The sequence below is a fragment of the Lathyrus oleraceus genome, chromosome 1, assembly GCF_024323335.1.
Source record: "Lathyrus oleraceus cultivar Zhongwan6 chromosome 1, CAAS_Psat_ZW6_1.0, whole genome shotgun sequence".
Taxonomy (NCBI): domain Eukaryota; kingdom Viridiplantae; phylum Streptophyta; class Magnoliopsida; order Fabales; family Fabaceae; genus Lathyrus; species Lathyrus oleraceus.
The window spans coordinates 7,426,727-7,448,882 of NC_066579.1; the positions used below are offsets into that span (position 1 = coordinate 7,426,727).

General features: G+C 34.2%; 1 protein-coding gene across 1 annotated transcript; it reads right to left on the bottom strand.

Moving 5' to 3' along the window:
- Positions 1-13,828: 13,828 nt before the first annotated feature.
- On the bottom strand, positions 13,829-17,833 carry LOC127119762 (ruBisCO large subunit-binding protein subunit beta, chloroplastic). The gene is made up of 13 exons (NM_001427404.1): positions 17,523-17,833; positions 17,304-17,429; positions 16,735-16,872; positions 16,510-16,605; positions 16,101-16,343; positions 15,766-16,000; positions 15,471-15,640; positions 15,113-15,190; positions 14,957-15,028; positions 14,773-14,877; positions 14,514-14,606; positions 14,346-14,438; positions 13,829-14,214 (listed from the first exon to the last, which is right to left on the bottom strand). The coding sequence occupies exons 1-13, from the start codon at positions 17,718-17,720 to the stop codon at positions 14,074-14,076; spliced, it is 1,788 nt and encodes a 595-aa protein (NP_001414333.1). The 5' UTR covers positions 17,721-17,833; the 3' UTR covers positions 13,829-14,073.
- Positions 17,834-22,156: the final 4,323 nt, after the last annotated feature.

The window sequence follows — 22,156 nt, forward strand, 5'->3', positions numbered from 1 at the left end:
GGAGTTGCGGCAAGGAGTAGTGCAGAGGTTGAGTTTAGAGATATGTCTCAAGGTATTTGTGAAGGATTATGGATTCTTAGAGTCCTAGAAGAACTTAAGATGAAAATTGAGCTTCCATTAAAATTATACTCTGATAGTAAAGTTGTTATTAGCATAGCTCATAATCCCGTTCAACATGACAGAACCAAGCATATCGAGATTGATCGACACTTCATAAAATAAAACTTAGATGCGGGAATCATATGTCTACCCTTTGTGACTTCAAGTCAACAAACTGCGGATATCCTGACCAAAAGTTTGGCAAGGCCTACTTTTGAGTATTTGATAAACAAGTTGGGCATGATAGATATATTTGCACCAACTTGAGGGAGGTGTTAGAGAATATATGATTTGTGGTTTTATTATTTCCTTTAATACTACCTTTATTTTTCTTTATTCTCCATTAAGGAGAAAATAAATTATAATAATTGTATCTTCACTATATAAACCAACCTAAGGCTGACAAATAAGATATAACAAATTTTACCTATTTTTTCCAATATTTACCATAGACTCGAACTTCTCAGGATATAATACTCATTGTTCGAAATAAATCGGGTGATATTTCACATCCATCTCAGAGCAAGGAATCAATTACACACACTTGTGACCATAATGCTACAATCACATACTTCTCTTAATACCAAGGTTTAACTTTCTCCACTCCACTCCATTCTCTAGAAATCTCCATATGTGAGCATACCTCAACTACACACCTTTATCTTAGCCTTAATAAAATCTTAATGGCTCCATTATGCCTTTGTCTGAAATGCATCTCGTTATAACTTTCATATTACAAGGTTTACACTACTCCCTACTCTGAGTTTGCTTCATTTCTAAGGTAACTCTCTTAACTCCAATTATAGAATCATTTTACTAGAATCCCTTGAATCCAAATTACTTCCTCTTTTCCTCTACACAAATCTCTCAAACTGATTCTTAGGTAACTCAATGTTTCTATAACGGTCTCCTACTAACACTAAGTCTCTGACGAACTATCTTGAACCCGATCTCCTTTCTTATGATGGGTATACATGGTTTATCTTCTACCCTTCGTTTGATGCATACATGTTCCACTGGAAGAGGAAATCATATCCTTAAGCCTCTTCTCATACTTCACCACTACCTTAGACCCTTACAAAGATGTTAAACATCCTTATCTCTTAAACCCTTTACCACTTGGAAGGTAATAATCTAAACATATTCCCTGAAGTACTCTCGTTATTTAAGATGCTCTAATGGCCTTAGAATCTGAAACACCAACACACCACCTCACTCGCATGCCTTATAGCATACGTCCAACCAAACTATCATTTCTCCTTCATTGTATGGAATTACTTACAATACTTAGTACATACCGGTGGGTCAATCTTGTTCTACTAACAGACTCACACATTTCTCACAACTCCGATAAATTCATCTAATAGAAATCCCCAACTTCCCGACTCTTTTAGCACTACAGGGTTGCTTGAACTATGCACCCCCTTCAATTCTCCATTACCAGAATACAACTCCTACTAACACTTCAACTGGGTTAACCAGTTCTCCTTCTTTCAAACTCTTGGTTTAAGTCTACTCCTAGAGTACAAGGTCTACTAAACTCTGGAGTCCTCGTGGTCGCTCAACCATGATCCTACCTACCACGTACATAGAATTATATTGATCAGGCCCAATACTACATACCGTGATATTAAGAATCATGTTAGCTAAACAGACTTATGAGGCAGGAATATATTTACTTGATGTTTCAAGGCTACGTCAAGAATCGACCTGCTCTGATACCAATTGTAACAACCCATATTATATATATCTAGAATAATATCATACAAGTGTTAATTTTTGGTATTGTCACAACATAAGAGCCTAATGGCATCATTATATACGCATGTCCAAACTAAATACATCTATGTCATATGTTATACAATAATGCCTAAAAATAAAAACTAAGATCGATGTACAATCTCTTCATTGCATATAATCCACAACGGAAGATCACAGTAATCAGAATCCTTCGAAACATCAATGCATAGCTCCTCTTGTATATAACCTGCAAACAACACCTGAAAAGCAACAACAATAATAGGGTGAGATAATAATCTTAGTGATTTACCATATCTTATGGGTCCACCCAGCTCTACGGGGTTTTTTAATTGATTCCTAACTCAAACCTTCATCTTCATTACTTATGTGTCACTCACACAACATAACAAAGACTTAGGTGTCTAAGGGATATCCGCAATGTATGAAAACATGTCACCTGAGTCATCATAACTCAAATAATCACTATTCGGATTCATGAAACATCAATCCATGAACAAACCTACATCTAACCCAGACTCAGTTCATGTGTGCTCATATGATTCAACTTTCGTGGTGGATATCAGGCCCTCTATGATACCCAAACCCAGTTCAAGCGACCATCACTTGTATGGAACTCGAACCCACTTAGAGTATCTTTCACCATGTGGAGATCAAACCCAGTTATATGTCCACCTTTCCCCCATTCCCGCCATGGTTGGTACTCAAACCCAATTGAGGCACGAATTATTGGTGCCACGTCCCACTTACCACTTTACATAAGCCTTTGAAGTAGTATGTGTACAAGTCACATCCGAACATGTGATTAGTTCACAACAATAATAGGACTCTTTAAGAAAAGCTCCTCGCCAAATAGACTTTCATATCAAAGGTTTCCCACTAAATATCAAACCAATTCTCAGGGTATTCATTAAAAACTAGGTGTTCATCTTCATCCAGTCACAAAACCACATGCCCCATAAAATGCTTATTGATTCATTAATAAAACGACTACTTGTCTGCGATACACACCAATGTACCCTTACGTCCAAATATCACCACTTAAGTCATTTCACAACCTAAGTTATCTTTCTAAGTCATTATTCGAGTTATACTCCAAGGGTTTCCTCACTCGTCATCATAGGCTTTTAAACATGTTTTGCATACATACACAAACATCACAACCAACAATATATAACATGTATCATAAAATGGTTCATAACATACATAAAGTACACATGGTAATATAACATACTACAAGGACAATAGGCAAAGTTATTACATGATCCGTCTCAATCTATCTTATCCACTTCTAAGTCTTATACAACATCAGTTTGATCATCCTATAGTGGGGGTTCACCGGACTCAAAGAGGAAATATTCAGTGGAATAACTCATAGAGACTTCTATATATATATATATACATATATATATATGTATATATATATATATATATATATATATATATATATATATATATATATATATATATATATATATATATATATATATATATATATATCACAGTACTCTATGTTAGCTTTATAACGCATCAATTGAAGTTATCATTCCCGTTTTATAGTGGAAATAGGAAACAAGGTATTTACATTCACTTCAATTTCATCATACCATACATGATAGTTTGTCAACACCATCCTATTAATCATTTGCCTAAAACCATGTTTCTAGTTCACTATCAAATAGAGCATTGAAATATATTTCCAACGCATTTGACCGCGTGTTAATCGAAGTTACGGTTCTCGAGTTATGATGAAAATAAGAATCAATCATTTTTCTCAATGTTATCAAGTTCGCTTAGTGAGCCCTAGGAACTAGTAGCGAACAGACAAGAAAAATATGATGTTTCACTACAGGTATGCTCGCTTAGCGAGCTCTAGAGAATGTAGCAGAACCAGAATAGTATCATGACACATTTGGATGAAAAAAATACCAAACAACCAACAATCATCATCCTAATGCATCCAATGACCCAAAACAACATGTTTTATTACAAATAGGCATACAACAACAAGATAAGCATGCATCAAGATCAATTTCACACAAAAACCTAATTCCTCAAAACATGCCCCACCAAAGTTAAATCTACCTAGGAACCCACCTTAGATTGATAAAGATGATGAAGATTGGTGAAGAAATGAGAGAAAATGATGGTGGTGGTGATGATGATGGTGATGAGTTCCCTCTTCTGCTTCCCTTCTTTCTTTCCTCTTTTTTGCTTTCCTTTCTTCTTTCTCCTTTCTCTCTTTTCCCTTACTGGTTTTCTTATTTTTCCTTTTTCTTATTCTTATCTCTTCTTCTTCTTATCTACACAAATATATAACATATAAATATAATATTAAGTAATGAGAGACAAATATATCAATTGATATTTTGTCTTCTAGTACCAATTGAACAATTATTAATTTTACCAAAACTTTCCCCTCTTATACTTATTAATAATTGTCAATCTCTTTTTATAAGGATTGGTCTCTTCAGAGTCCACTAATTACTCTATTTGTCCCAACTGACAACAATTAGAGTACATATGAGCTCAAATTATTCCAACTGGAAAGAAATATAGTACATAGGAACTCAATTGGTCTTAAATGACAACCAATTGAGCCTTTAAGAGAATATGGGATATTACAGCACACTATAAGTTTCTTTACCAACATGTAAAAATACATAAATTCCCCCAGATTCTAGAGATGCATCTTCGGATGCACCAAAAGCTCAGTTAATGTCAAAATATTTTAGAGATGCATCTCCGGAATATTTTAGAGGTTAAATTGCGTCATTCCCTTCTCCTTCCTCATTTCTCATTTTACTCAAACTCAACTTCAAAGTATCTCAAATTTTTTTCTACACCAAGTCAAAACTCAATCAACGAGGCTCAAGGAAACTTCAATCAACATCTATAACATCAGAAACCACATCAGAACATCAATCTCTTGTAAGTTTTTTAAGTTTTTGATAAAAAATTTAGTTTTTATGTAAATGAGTAGAAATCAATGTTTAAGGTTAGAAATGAGTAGAAATCGCATTTAAGATAGTTTAAACATAGTGTATTAGACGTTTGTTGGTTGAAAAGGATTATCAAAGCATGTTTTTTTCGAATTGCATGGGGTACATTCACGCCATTGACGTGGCTTCTGAGTTGCAGAAATTCTGGAGATGCATCTCAGGAATTTTTCAGCGTTTTAGTTTCCCATATTTTGGAGATGCATCTTCAGAATTTTTCAGATTTTTTTTTATTTTCTTGCTTTTGGTGTTGTTTGTATGCATTAATTCTCTACCTTACTTTAATTTACATGAATAATGGATAATAGACACAAGAGACTGTGGAACGGGAGGATTTCTCAACACACATCAGTGCGGTGGGAGAAGAATCAACAGGATTCAGAGGCTCCTAGTCCTATTGGTCATGTAGATCCATCTATTTTTTGAGCTCGTGCTTCTCATTCCACTCAATATTCTTCTTCTAGTAGGAAGTCGGATTCACCATCTGATATGTCACTCCTACATCCTCCCGCAGGCGCCAGGTTTCCCTTATTCAGGTTCCTGAGGTAGCGGATTCACTAGTGCCACCTCCTACTGTAGATGCTTCTGAGTCTGTTCCACCTCTTATTGTTGATGTTGTCGATCCAGTGCTACCTCTTGAGGGTGAGGTTGTTGCGGATGTTGAGCCAAAGGCATTTGGAAGAGGCCTTGCTGATTTGTCATTACTGCCTCTATATCCAGACCATACTTCCAGACATATCTGGGACTGAGAGGTAGCATTAGTTGGATTCATTATTTTTTATTTACGTTGATTTTAATTTACAAATTTCTAACATTGATTTTTTTCAGGAGAGTGATCCGCAGAAGTTTATTAACCACGGACAAAAGATTGCTTGCTTGCTTAAGCCGAATGAGGATTGGTTTTAGGCATTTTTGTCCTTATCTGGCCTGAAGGACTTGTGTATGATCGATTATAACACGGTCAACCATGGGATGCTTAATGCATTCGTGGAGAGATGACACTCGAAGACCTCATCATTTATGTTAGACAATAGGCTTCGATCTAAAGGGGGTGAATAGATCACAAGTTAAAAACTTTAACAAAAAACTAATTTGAAAAAATTTATGGCGAGCAAAAGTAACCTGGATCGAATCGTATAACCGAACCGCTATCAAAAAGCTCGGATAAGTGTAACTACAGCCAACATATGATAATGAACACAAATTAGGTTAACAAACTATCAACCACAATCAATTGAATGCAATGCTAAAAGTAGAGACTATTCCTGATGATAAATCACACAAAAATACTATTTAGGTAAATTATCGAATACCTTGTGTGCAATCAATTTTGTTTAGAAATTTGTATGGTTTTGTTAATCTTCAAATCCAATCACAATCTAAAGGATTATGATCAGCTCAACAAAACCTCTTTCAAAAGGTTATCAAAAATTATATTCAAACGTATTGATCGCACGATCGATGAACTCAACAATTTGGAAATGAAATGTAAGAGAGAGAGAGAGAGAGAGAGAGAGAGAGAGAACACAAGGATTTGTTTAGACAATTTCATATTTGACCTCACTATGGATATGTATACCCTCAATTCGAACTAGAATTAAAATAATGAAATTAACCTTAATTTACAACTGTAGTATACAAGATAAATTTAGAAATTCAACCCTACAAACCCTAAATTTGATGTTGATTATGAGACTTTCTCTTCCCTTGATCAAAGTTTGATCAAGTAACCCAACATTGCAAATTTGATCCACCGTTTCATGCTACTCCTTTGCAAGAAACTCTCGTTCTTCAAAGTCTTCACTCGATCGAATTCAAATTGAAAATTGCTATAACCCAAGATTTACCAATATGATCCACCGTCCCACGCTACTCCTTTGGAAGAACCTTTTGTTCTTTAAAGCCTTCACTCGATCGGATCCAAATTGAATAATCTTGTCTAAACCTTCAAATCCCTAATTGATCTTGAAGGAAAACCCCAGCTCGGTTTTCTTATTTGAAACCCTCAAATATCTCAACCCAATTTACAATTCAACAATTTAAATTGGACGTTATCAACTCTAATTATAGATGGCACCCAAACAAAGAATGATTATGTGTAGTTTGTTTGTGTGTACGCACAAAATGTAGGTTGAAGATGATGAGAACTCTTTGAATTCCCAGTTTCATGTAGGTTTACTCTAGAACCTTACTAGAAATGATGCATGCATGAAGTATTTGTATGCATGCATGTTTAGAGGCAAAAGGAATGCAAAAGATTTGAAAAGGTCATGAATTTTTGGAAAAATATGTTACATGTGTCGACCTATGTAAGTCATGTGTCGACCTGTTCGGTGCATATGTCGACCTATGTAAGTCATGTGTAGACCTGTTAGATCCATGTATCGACTTGTATAGGTCATATGTCGACCTGTATAGGTCATGAGTTGACACATGCGGTCAGCACATCAAATAGAGGCTACCAACTTTTAAAATGAGTTACATGAGTTGACCTGAAAATTGGATGTGTCGATACATAGGAAACATTTTCTTCTATGTGTTAATCTATAGCACGTATGTGTCGACACATAGACTGTTTTTCCCATTAAAACTTATGCATGGAACCTTTTCTACTCTTTTCAAAATGTTTTTATGCTTCCTAATGCTAAGATGCATAGTAAGACTCATAGGATACCGTTCAATATACATAAATGCTAAAGTATCCAAATATTTACATCATACAAAATACATCTAACAAAAAGTTGCACTCACATACTTCTCCTTTTTTATGATGGCAAAACTTGAGACAATGTGGTCCGCGTCTTCATGAAGGCTCCCCTTGAACGTATGCATCCCAACTTCATCTTGCAGATGCTTCTCCCCCTTTGACAACATCAAAAAGAGAAAAAGCAATCCATGAGAAGTATCTTATATAACACATATATCATAGAATGATGTAAATATTGAAAATGCCTAAACATAAATAAAAGCAGTTGTTAAAGCAACAATAGAACATGGTTGCCACAACTTATGCCAAATAACATATACAATAACATGAAATATTAAGGATACAATGCAATAAAAAACTCTTGAGTTGCTATAAAAGTGACACGATTACGTGACATATACTTTGGTGCTCCTGAATGTTGTACAGTGATGTGCTCTAGCAAGGCGAAATATAGATTTATCACCACTCAAACCAAAAATGTAGATCTTATCAAAACAATTACACACTACAAGAATTTTGTTGACATTATAACATGTTCAAACATATTTTATGTCGGAATAGATAACATGTTTATACACCAAGAATATATTTCAAGTATGAAATAAAAATAACATGAAGTCATTATAAGCATATGAATTGAAATACATCAATTGAAATTTTTGAACAAACATAACATGAATCATCCATAAAATTTATCATGTACCTTTGGAGAATAATCAAAATAAAATAAGGAGACTTACTTACAAAACAAAAGTTTGAAACGATATTACCTCACCGTACAAATAACGGAGAATGCACTTGTATTTCACATGGAACTTTCGAACGAAAGTTGAAACAAATGCAAAGAGAACATCAAAATATCTTGTCATCAATGTCCTTACTACTTTCATCTTTATTTAAGTATCTGATAATGTGATTTGTAATGTCCCCAAGAATGTTGTTAATTTGATGATCATCCATTCTAGTTGGACTTTCACCATTTTTCATTTTCAAGAGCGTTATCTTCTTCCTCCTTAAGTTTCACCGTTTTAGGTTGATCAATTCCTTCTTCAGTGGCTTTGAGTATGCCCTCTAAAGGTAATTATGCATTATGAAAAAGAAACACCTATCCTGACATTTCTCGGATAAAACATAAAGGTAATCTACATTATTTTTACCAATTATAGAACACTTAATGTTGACACCTTTAGTCATACAACCCTTCTTCCTTGCCACAAAGTCAATGAAATAGGGAGATGTCACCTGACATATGTCTTGAGCATCCACAAAAGAGATCTCATACTCTCTTCATAGAGCCAAGACATTTGTCCTGCAAGATCAACAAAAAGTGCTAGGTGCCCAATCTTCATTGGATCCTTGAGGATGAGTGAAATCAAGGTTGCATTTGGGAAACCATTGAAAAACACCTCTAGGAACAAAGAGTCTCCTAAACTTGCAGTTTTCGATAGTGTGACCTTTCTTGCAACAATAATGACAAGATAAGTTGTGATGTGATGTACTTTTTCTATTTGAATCCTTTTGAACATATGTATACCTTTTATATGACAGGTTTAAAGACCGTTTAAACTTTTATGGATCAATAGAAAATGTAATCTTTGATTGCAATGCCTTGTCCAATTTAGATTGAAGAGTATTTACCTTTTTTTCCAAATGTGATAAGTTTCACAACCGAACCATGAAGGTTTTCCATCCTCATTCTTGTCTTTTTTAATATCTATCATAGAATTCTTAAGAGCTTCTATCTTCTTTTCGGTTTCTAAAACTTTAGCTTCTAAGTGTGAAAAAATTATTTTGTGTGAAGCTAACTTTTTAAAAGCGTCTACGGCTTCTTTATGTAGATTTTCAAAAGTTTTTTGTAATTGAGAATAAGATAATTCATTAGTAGATTCAGGCTTAACATGACTTACATTATTCTTCTTCCTTTTGTTGGTCACAAAAAAATGTTTGGCCGATTCAACACTTAAGCTTGAGTTTTCATAACTTGAAGAATCACGTTCACTCTCTTAAGCAACATAGGCTCTTCTAGACATGCTAGACTTTTTGTGATGGACTTTCTCTTTGTCTTTCTTGATCATAGGACAATGCAGCCTATAATGACTGACTTCTCCATAATTGTAGCATGAACTTATAAGTTTACCCTTCTTATTCTCATCTTCCTTTGAGGAATTAGATATCCTTCCAAATTTGATTAGGTTCTTGTTGGAGTGATTGACTCCATTTTTTCTTATCTACCTATGGTACATTTTGACGAACAACCTCATATTTTCATTATCGGAATTCTTGCCATCTCTTGTTTCACAATCACATTGCTCATTGTTTAAGGACTTTGAGCTTGCAGCCTTTAAAGCAATAGACTTATTTTCTACCTCCTTGTCTTTACCTTTCCTCTTCTCATGCTTTTTTTCATGTTTTTTCAAGCAAGTGAATTCTTGCTCATGTTCTTCTAGTTTTCCAAACAAAGTTGTGAGATCAAGTGTTTTAAGATCATTCGCTTATTTGATTACGGTGACGTTGGGTCGCCATTCCCTATTAAGATATCTCATTACTTTATTAGTAGCAATATCATTGGAAATAGGCTTACCTAGAGCATTCAATCGATTTATAATATGTGTGAACCTCTTTTGCATGTCGGCAATGGTTTCACCATGCTTCATGCGAAATAATTCAAACTCTTTGTTCAATGTATTGATCCTAGCTTGTTTAACTTCATTAGTTCCCTCATGAGCAACTTCTAATACGTCCCACATAGATTTAACGGTTTCACAATGAGAAACACGATAATATTCATCAACACTAAGTGCGAATATGAGAATATTTTGTGCCTACCAATCATGTGACAATAATTTTTTATCATTATCACTCCATTGATTTTCTAGTTTTTGTACGAGGACGCCTTCACCATTGGTTATTTTAATTTGATTAGGACCATTGATGATGACGTCTCATACACCCTATCAACCGAGTTGATATGGATACGCATACAAGCTTTCCAATTGTCATAATTTTCACCGGTAAAAATAGGCGCTCTATTGTACACCCTTTTAGATTTGGTAGCCATTTTTTAATAAGCGAATATTGAAGCACATAATTAATCGGAACTCGTGATGCCACTTGTTAGACTATAGGCTTCGATCTAAAGGGGGTGAATAGATCACAAGTTAAAAACTTTAACAAAAAATTGTTTTGAAAAAATTTATGGCGAGCGGAAGTAACCTGAATCGAATCGTCTACCTGAACCGCTATCAAAAAGCTCGGATACGCATAATTACAATCAATGTATGATAATGAACACAAATTAGATCAACAAACTATCAACCACAATCAATTGAATTCAATGCTAGAAGTGGAGAATATTCTCAATGATAAATCACACAAAAATACTATTGAGTCAAATTATCGAATACCTTGTGTGCAATCGATTTGGTTTGAAAATTTATATGATTTTGCTGATCTTAAAATTCAATCACAATCTAAAGGATTGTGATCAACGCAACAAAACCTCTTTAAAAAGGTTATCAAAAATTATATTCAAAAGTATTAATCGTATGATCGATGAACGCAATAATTTGTAAATGAAATGTAAAAGATATATATATATATCGATGAACGCAATAATTTGTAAATGAAATGTAAAAGATATATATATATATATATATATATATATATATATATATATATATATATATATATATATATATATAGAGAGAGAGAGAGAGAGAGAGAGAGAGTACACAAGGATTTGTTTAGGCAGCTTCCCAATCGACCTCGCTACTGATACGTTTGCCCATTCGAATTCGAATTGAGATAATAAAATTAACCTTACTTTGCAAAAGTAGTATACAAGAGAAATGTAGCAATCCAAGCCTACAAATCCCAAGTTTGATGTTGATTCTGATACTTTATCTTCCCTTGATCAAAGTTTAATCAAGTAACCCAACAATGCCAATTTAATCCACCGTCTCACGCTACTCCTTTGCAAGAAACTCCCATTATTCAAAGTCTTCACTCGATCGGATCCAAATTGCGATTTATTGTAACCCAAGATTTATCAATTGATTCACCGTCTCACGCTGCTCCTTTGCAAGAACCTTCCATTCTTCAAAGTCTTCACTCAATCGGATCCAAATTGCATAATCTTGTCTAAAACCTTCGAATCCCTAATTGATCTTAAAGGAAAACCTCATCTTGATTTTCTTATTTGAAATCCTCAAAGATCTCAACCCAGTTTACAATTCAACAACCTAAATTGGACATTATCAACTCTAATTCTAGATGGAACCCAAACAAAGAATTATTATATGTAATTTATTTGTGTATGTGCATAGAATGTAGGTTGAAGATGATGACAACTCTTTGAAATCCAGATTTCGTGTAGGTTTACGCTAGAACCTTACTAAAAATGATGCATGTATGAAGTGTTTATATGCATGCATGTTTGGAGGCAAAAGAAATGCAAAAGATTTTAAAAAGTCATGAATTTTTTAGACAATATGTTGCATGTGTCGACCTATGTAAGTCATGTGTCGACCTGTATAGGTCATGAATTGACACATACAGTCGACACATCAAACAGTGACTATAGACTTTAAAAATGAGTTACATAAGTCGATCTAAAAATCAAATATGTCGATACATAGGAAAAAAATTCTTCTATGTGTCGATCGATAGCACGTATGTGTCGACACATAGACAGTTTTTTCCATTAAAACTTGTTTTTCATGCATGGAACCTTTTCTAACTCTTTTCAAAATATTTTTTATATTTCTTAATGCTAAAATACACATTAAGATTCAGAAGATATCATCCAATATACATAAACGCTAAAGTATCATAGTTTTAACATCATACAAAATACATTTAACGGAAAGTTACACTCATAATTTCATTTCCTCCTTGATAAGATGTCTATCACACTCGACGATGTCTCGTGTTTGCTACATATTCCGATCAAGAGAAGACTCCTAAATTATGGGAGAATTACCAAAAATGAGACATTCGTAGACCATTTGAGGGCTAACCCAGAGGAGGTGAATGACGAGGTGGATAAGACCAGGGGTGCTCATGTTAGGTTTGAATACCTGAAGAATATTATACAATTAAGTTACAAAGAGCATATCAGGCCACAGGTAATGACGAGCAGGTGGGGCTCCACATAACGATGCTATGAGAGCATACCTGCTATATTTGGTTGGCACTTCTATTTTTATGGACAAGAGTATCATTTATACAGATGTCTATCTACGGTATTTCCTGGATTTCGAGCGGATCCGTGAGTACAATTAAGGGGCGCTTATTTGATCTACCTGTACTGGAGTTGAGAGAGGATTGTATGTGAAAGATGAAGCAGATCAGAGATAGTGTAACACTATTGACAGAATTATTGATCTTTGTCATTTTCATTTATTTTTACAAAGTCATTACTGATAATTTATATGATCCAAACTTTTCATTTCACTTAAATCCTCTAGCACTTCCCGCGCATCTCCAATTGGATGAATGTTGAAATTTACACTAAGGATATGTTGTATGCTACTATTTTTTCCTTGCTTGGTGAGAACCAGACAACAGAGCATTTTAGAGTTGCTTGATTACCGAAAACATGCAAATTGGATGAATGTTAAAAGTTACACTAAAGATATATCGTGTACTACTGTTTTTTCCTTGCTCAGTGAAAAAAACCAGACAACCGAACATTTCAGAGTGTAACGTGATTGTTTGATTACCGAAAACATGCAAAATAATATATATATATATATATTAATCATCTAGATATATCTAGATCTATTTTTAATTTTAAATTATATAATATAATTTAAATCTGCATCTAAATATACATAAACATAATATACATCTTCAAAACATTCATAAACATAATATACATCTTCAAAACATTCATCTTCAGACCAATTCATATCTAGAATGATTTTTAAATTGACTTATAATATATTTTAAATTGACTTATAATATATTTTAAATTGACTTATAATATATTTTATATACGGAAATGTATCTTTAAAATATTTTAACATTCATTCAAAAAAAAATTATGCATCCAAAAATACTTTTCAAAATCTGGAAATGTTTAAATAATTTCATGAGATAACTAAGAAATATAAAAGGTGCAAAACATAAAAGGTGCATTACGTAATTCTCTAAATTAAATTAATTGAGTTCATTCAGTAACCAAACTGTTTGAGAACTACTACTATCCCACTAATTTCTTAAAACTACATCCTCATAATTTGTCAATCTAGACTCGTTTTTCAAATATTCACAATTGGACACAGCAATATTATTCTTAATCATAGGAGTACAAAAGTGATTTGCAAAACCTTTTAAATTTATTAATTTCAAATAAACAAAAATATCTCTGATCTTGCTCACCATGCTACAGAAGTCCGTATTTGATTGGGACTTGTTGCTATGAATTAGATAGCTACCAAATTTTGTATTACATCAAAGAAATAGGGCAAAAAAATGATGTTCTCGCAGCAGCTGCTACCGTCGCCTCTAGATATTACCATATCCTGAATTGTCCATGGGGTTGCCAACAGGTGCCGATTCAGGTTCCTTTATCTCAACAACAACGCAGTCTGACATTAAGAAGGTTTTGGCAACAGAGGATGCATGTTCCAGGCAACATCTGACCACCTGCACAAGAGAGTAAGATGCTTTATTTATCAGACTCGTATCAACCATAACTTCATGTTCTTGCATAAAACCCTAACCAGTTCGAACCTAATGTATAACACATACATACAAACACTCAAACAATAAATCACCTTTGTTGGATCAATGATCCCTGCAGCCATTAAATCTTCATATTTGCCTGTGGCAGCATTATAACCATATTTTGGATTGTCGCTGGACAGAACCTATACAATACACGAATTACATCAGCACAAGTGAAACGGTTAACAAGGTATTCCAAATTAAGCAGATTCCCTTACCTTCTCACTCACAACACTACCATTAACACCAGCATTCTTCGCTATTAATTTCAGAGGGTAACTAAGAGCTCTTTTAACAATGTCTGCTCCAACCTGCACCACAACATCATAATTGTAAGCCCATAATCAGAATGTTCAGCATTAAATAATGATATTATTGAGGAGAAAAGATCAAGTCAGGAACAGTTATAAGCACCCAAAAAAAAACGAAAAAAAAAAGAACAGAACTGAGATATTGCCATATTAAATGATGACTCACTTTTTCTTCATCATTTGCAAGGGTATCCTTGATTGCATCCACCTTCGATGCAAGTCTGAGCAAAGTGCAACCACCACCAACTACAATACCCTCCTCGACAGCTGCCTGAAAGCCAATAAATATGAGTTCATAGAACAAAAAATAATAATTAAACAAAAGACATTTTTGGAAAGATAAATGTCACCTTTGTAGCATTAAGAGCATCTTCAACTCTCAATTTCTTTTCCTTGAGCTCTGTCTCAGTTTGTGCACCAACCTATATAACAAACTTGCACTACTTAATATGACATGCTGAGATGTTTAAAACTAGTATATTATTGAATGTCAGTGGGCACATTACCTGTATTACAGCCACACCACCAGACAGTTTTGCAATCCTTTCACTTAGCTTTTCCTTTTCATATTCTTGCTCTGCGGCCTGAATATGAGTAAATATTTCATTAGAGACCCAGAAACAGTACCAATCTCCCATGCTCTTACTTTATAAAGAAACTGTTAGTTTCCCCTTATATGTGACCAGTCATGTGCATGTGTGCACACATGCATTGTGACCATAGTCTACCTGACTAAACTCTAAAATATTTTTCAGTTGTAGAATGTATATCATTAGTTTGTTATTGGTGTACAATATTTCTATAGACACCTTGCACATCCAATGCAAATGTTTTGAGTGGGAGGGGATACAAAGAGATGCAAACCTCAATTTGGTTTTTTATTTGAGAAACTCTCTTATTAACTGCTTCTTGGGTACTTCCATCACCAACAATTGTGGTTGTATCCTTAGTGAGGACCACCTTGGCGGCATTGCCCAGAACCTCTTTATCAGCTTTGTCCAAGGTAAGGCCAACCTCCTCTCTGATAACAGTACCTGGAAGTGAATTGAGAAGATGCATATTATTATCAACAGATGAACACAAAAAAAGACTAAATGTATACTTCTAAATTGAACAAAACCATCAGAGTCATGACATGAATTGTATTAAATTTAAAAACCTCCTGTTAGGATGGCAATATCATCAAGGTATTGGCTTTTGCGTTCTCCAAACCCAGGGGCCTTGAGTGCTGCAATCTTCAAAGATCCTCTAAGTTTGTTTACAACAAGAGTTGCTAAAGCTTCTTGTTCAATATCCTCAGCGATGATCACAATAGGAAATCCACTTCTAATTGCATCCTCTAGTATGTTAATAAGATCCCTTGCATTGGTAATCTTTTTGTCAACTAATAGCAACTGCATAACAAACATATGACTTAAGTTTTTTAAGTAATTACGTAAGATGGTCTTTAAAATAGTTACGAGTTACAGGAAGAAAAATAAATATATGTTGTACCTTGCAGTTCTCAAATTCAACAGTCATTTTCTCACTATCAGTAACAAAGTAGGGTGAAATATAACCACGGTCAAATTGCATCCCCTCAACAACATACAGACTGTTCTCAGCACTCTTTCCCTCTTCAAGTGTCACAACACCCTTTCTACCAACCTTACTCAACGCTTCAGCTATCATATTTCCAACCTCATGGTTGTTGCCAGCACTGACTGCTGCCACATCTGCCAATTCGCTATCTTCAACCTGCAATCCACACAACCACAACTCTTATAAGTCTTAACAAAAAGACAAGTCAAATAATTGCTAAGAAGCACGCTAATATATGCAAGGAAATGGAAGTTTTAAGTAAACCCACTAAATAAATATTTTTAAAAACACATATACACAGAAGAACAAGTAAATGAGTCACCTCTTTCGACATCTTCTTAAGTTCAGCTACAAGAGCTTTCGATGTCTTCTCAATGCCACGTGTAATAAGCACAGGGTTTGCACCAGCTGCAACAACCTGCAAAATTTAACATGAAATGAGGCCCCATTAACATAACAATAAGAAAAACCAAACCAAACATAACCAACCACTTACTAGTTACTCATTCTACAATCTTAACCAGCTAACACAAATTATCAAACCTACCTTTACACCTTCTGCAATAAGGCCCTGGGCTAGAACAACAGAGGTTGTGGTTCCATCACCTGCCAAGTCATTTGTCTTCGCAGCTGCCTGTCTCACCAACTTGGCACCAATGTTCTCAACCGGGTCTTCCAACTCAACCTTTTCAATCCAAATCAAAAAATATCCATCAAAACAAACACCCACTTAAAGAATTCACTAAAACAACACTCACATAAGCATGAAGATTAAGAAAAAGGCCAGAGAACCTAAACTCCTACAATTACTCAAACATAAAAGTTAAGTAAACTATTAGAACCTAAACTCATAAAATCACTCAAACTTGAAAATCAAGTAATAATAACAGAACCTGAACTCGTACAATCACATAAACATGAAAACCAATCAAAAAATCATAAAACTTAAACTCATCCAATCACATAAAAATGATAATTAAGTAAAAGTCATAGAACTTAAACTCACAATCAAATAAACATAAAAATCAAGTAAAATTCTTAGAAACTAAAGTCATACAATGGGTTCTAAAATACATAAAAACATAAAGAGATTGAAAATAAACTTCAAATACGCACCTCTTTAGCAACAGTGACACCATCATTAACAATTTTAGGCGAACCATATTTGCTCTCAAGAACAACATTCCTTCCTTTAGGACCAAGCGTAACCCCGACAAGATCCGCAAGCTTGTTCACACCATTCTACAACAACGAAAAAAAACATTACAATAAAAGTACATAAACATCAAAACGCTAATTCCACTGTCGTTTTAAGTTTAAACAATCATTTCAAACCTGAAGTTTCTTAATAGCAGAACCATCTTTGTTGAAATGCAACTCCTTCGCCATGGCAGAGACCTTAACGTTGCGATTCTTCCTCGGGAGAACGACTTTGTTTGCATTTCTCTTGCCGGCGGCCAAGGGGAAGGAAGAAATGGCAGCGGAAGAGGAGAGATTGCAAGAGGAGGTCGTTGCTGAGAAGGTTGATGCCATGGTTGTGGAATGGGAATGGAATTGAATTGGGAGAGAATGAAAATGGGGGTTAGGGTTTAAGAAGTGTTGTTGGTTTTGGATAACGAACGAGATAGAGAGAGTGTTGGTTTTTTTGGGTGAAGTAGTTGTTGAAGGAGAAGGGTGAGATTAGGCTTTTTATTTGTTGAAGGAGAAGTGAACGAGGATGAATGGGATTTGATCTTGAATGTTCGGTTTCGTTTCAACCGTTGGATTGTAACGAGTGTTTGTCTTGATTTGTCGTATGTGAGAATGGTCTAGAACATTTGTTATTAGGAGAATGAAACGCATGCCAATGCTACTACTATTGAACTGGTGAGTAACTAACAACATAGGCATTTTGTTTATTAGGTTTTCTAAAACTTTTTCCTTTATTACTTAGATTCATAGAAATAATACTACAGAATTTAATTTGTAGAGTTGTGTTAAGTTAATTGTCTTTTAAAATATTAGAGATACGCAACTAAATGCATGATTATCTTTCAAGGATTCTAAAGCATTTTAAAATTTTAAGATTTTTTTCATAAGTTTTGAAATCATTTTTTTTTTTAGAAATTGTTTAACAATCAACCTTCAGCATTCATTTCATGTAAACCTTCGGACAACTCATTATAAGAAGGTAACGAATATGATTTGGAATCACTTACTTTAAAATCTATTTTCTTGTGTCCTACCATCAAAAAGAGATTAGTTACTTCTTCATTTGAACATGTGGTGACAAACGATGTCAAATGCGAAGTAAATATGTGGGAAAGAGAGAGTTCTTGAACAATTAAGAAAATGATTCAATTCACGAATAAAGAGAAGAAGAGAGGTTAATCCATTCGTGGAAAAAAGTTTTTCCACAGCAAGCACTGATCCTTTTTTAACGTATAATTAGATGTGGTAATCATTCAAATAAAAAATGAAAGCTCGTTGCTTTTTGTTTCCCTATAATTGGAGCAGCTAAGCTCTATCCCTTTATTAATTCAACCCAACGTAATTCATTTGTTCCGAGTCAACAATTCAAAGAAAAATATTGGTCGGATCCAATATGAATGAAAATTTTTTAGAATTCACCGTTGATACGACATGCTGCTTTTTCCACTCATTTCTTTCTGGATCAGTCGTGGTCTTACAAACCCTACCGATGGTATGGATGAACCAATTAGTTCATAGAAATGTGTAAAAAATGGAGTCAACATACAATTCGAGTCGTCACCGCATTTTTATTTGTCCAAAGGAAAGGCTAAAAAGCGAATAAAAGCCAAGTAAGAAGTTTTATCAAATCAAAAACTAATAAAAATGTCATAGATCTGGGTAAGGGGGTTGGTTATGAAATGGGAAGGTTTTACGCACGCAAAACATCCTTAGTACTCTAAGGGAACCCTTTTTGCAAACATGTGTTGTAGGTTGGTATTTGTGAAAAATATGTGCAAAAGATTGAAGGGATGTGAAGAGAATAGATTATATTTACAAGTTTGTTGTTTGAATGGATGAACTCATTGCCTACGTACCATCACAAAGGAGGATCAAAACCTCATAGTTCGAGGTAAAAATCTCAAAGATTGGTGAATTGATTTGACCAAAAGCCTTAAGGTCTTTTGTTATCAAAGGGAAAAAACTCAACCTAAACCAATAATCCACCATGTGAGGAGAGCTTCAACATACTAGTGAGGGGTTAACCCTATAATAAGTATGGAAGACTTATAATTCAATCACTAAGGATAAGGTGAGATCTACATCAACCACTATGATAACTCAAACCTATGACTAATGTTTATGAAAAGGTTTTAATAAGGTGGCAATTGGAACCACAAAACAACTTGAAGTGAGTTATATTTACAAGTTAGATTTATTTACAAAATGAAGTCAAAGTATGATTAAGGTTTATTCTCAATGAGTATTTATGAAAGGAGTTTTGAAAAGTCAAAGGCTTAAGGTCTAGGTTTCTAATTTGAAACAAAGTCAAAGTTTGCAAGAAAAGATTTTGGCTTGGTTAAAGTGAGGAGAAGGAGAGAAGGGTTAGTCCTAAAGCAATGCAAAGATAAGAGGGAGAAGATAAAACCCTTGGAGTTCCTTTTCTTGAAATCATAGAGATGATTCAAGATGCTCATTTCCTTTGGACTTAGCAAACAAACAAGCAATCACACAATTTAGATTCAAGCTCCTAGGATCTCCATTTGGCTTGTCTCTCTTAACTTGGCTATTCATGACAATGGTCCTCTTTACTATCTCAAGATGGAATCACTATCACACAAGAGCAAACATCAAAAAGTTCACAACACAATAAGAGGAATGGACAAAGAATGAGTTTAGATGAGAAGTCCTTTAAAGTCAACTTTAAAATTTAGCATTCTAAAGGCATGAGGCCTAGTTGCTCTTGGACTCCTTTAAGCATAGGTATGTCCTAGTTCTAAGTCCTTTCTCCTTTTTGCATTAGGTTCACACAAAACAAAGATAAAACAAACACAAGACAACAATATATTTATATACAATAATAAGCTCAAATGAGCAAAAGGAAAATGACATAAACATAAAATATGTGCTCAAGTGAGCAAAAATGAAAAGCAATATGAATAAATGAGCAAGAAATAAATGGCATTAAAAGTAAATTGCATGAAATTAAATGCTCAAATTAAAGTTAGTAATTAGTATGGTTATGTTAGTTTATCATAAGACAATGTAGCGCTATGTTAAGCAATCGTAAGTGGACTAATATAGTAGTCACACCTATCTGAGGTCGGTCAATAAAACTATAGGCAAATAAACACAAGTTAGAGATCATGACTAGTAAGCCAAGCTCCACAAACTTTCCATGCCAAAACAAAAGGGGAAAGGCCTTGTATGGACTTTAGGTTTTTTGCTTGACCAAGAAGCAACCTATCTTGGACACAAAACAACTCACTTGATCTTGGATCAAGTTGAGTTTGATTTGGATCAAAGAAGGTTAAACCTCTCATTTGTCAAGACCAACCATAAGACATTAACTCATTGGCCAAAAATGATAAAAGAAAAGGATGAAGATGAAATGGAGAGAAAGAGAATTCAAGTATCAAACCCAATTAATCAAATGTGAACCAAGTCATAATCAATCAATGTCAAACAGAAAAGAAATGAAGATTACAAGTCAACAAGTTAACCATATTTTTTTTGGTATTTTTTGAATTAAAAATAAATGCAAAATAAAATAAACAAAATATGGTCAAACCTCAAATTTAATTCAAATCAACTTCAACAAGTCCAATTAAATTCTCATAGGTCTAACATGGTCAAACAAACTTTGACAAATTTTCTCAATAATTTTTGAAATCAGAAACTATTTAAAAAACAATTAAAAACAATAAAAATAACACAATATGAACTAAAATCTCAAATCAAATAGGAAATTGATGAGACTATTTTTCATTAACTTATCATCATCCATAGGTGCTATGAAAATATTTTTGGATTTTTCAAATATCATAAAGTATTTTAAAATGAATTAAAACTATTAAAAACCAAATAATTCATAAAAAATATTAAATGAAGTCACAAAAATGATTAAAAATCAAAATATGAAACTAGATTTTTCAAGAAAATTTTTGGCATTGGTCTCATATTTTTGTGACTTCAAATAAAATTTTTATAAATTTTTGAAAATAAAAGGAATTAACAGAAATTAAAAGAAAATAGGAATAATAGGAAAATGCGCAGCCATCAGATCAATTCATTAATTGACGTGGCAAGGAATCAAGGGCTCAGAGGCGCGGATACATGGTGATCTCAAGTCAAGCGCACAACACATGGCATTAAAGTAAGTAAACACATTGGATGGATGAGATTATAACGTGGAAGCATGACCCAATGGCTCTAAAGCATACACGTGGGGATGGTGGTGGAAACCACCATCTTCTCCGTTGATCCAACAATTTCCGGCCACCACGCGCAGAAAAATAAATTGCAATGAAAATAAAAACCAAGGACTTCAAAATGAAGCTCAGGTGATGTACATCACCACTGTAACCATGGATCATCCTCACTCTTCCTATTTAGAGAGAAATCTGAGATGGAAGATCATGGTATGTCAACTGGAATGACACGATTTGAACAATTAAGACCACCATTGGCCTGCCTCAAGTGAAAGGACTTCAGAAAACCACACAAACCAAAGAAATTCACATTGAATTGCAAGATCTATATCAAAAAAGTTTGAGGTTCTACCTCTGAAATGAAGCTTCAAATGCCGCGAATTCTTCAAGATCTTGATCTACTTTTGCTCTGGAAGTGTGATGGAGATGATAGGTTAAGGAATTGAGCTTTGAAAATCAACTAATGATGTTGAATTTCAAGCTTGAAAAAGAGAAAGAAAACTGAAAATTCCTTTAGTGAGGGTTGGGATTTCAATTCCGCGACACTTCAGGTCTCCACTTGGTTGTGAAATGAATGAGATTGCAGCT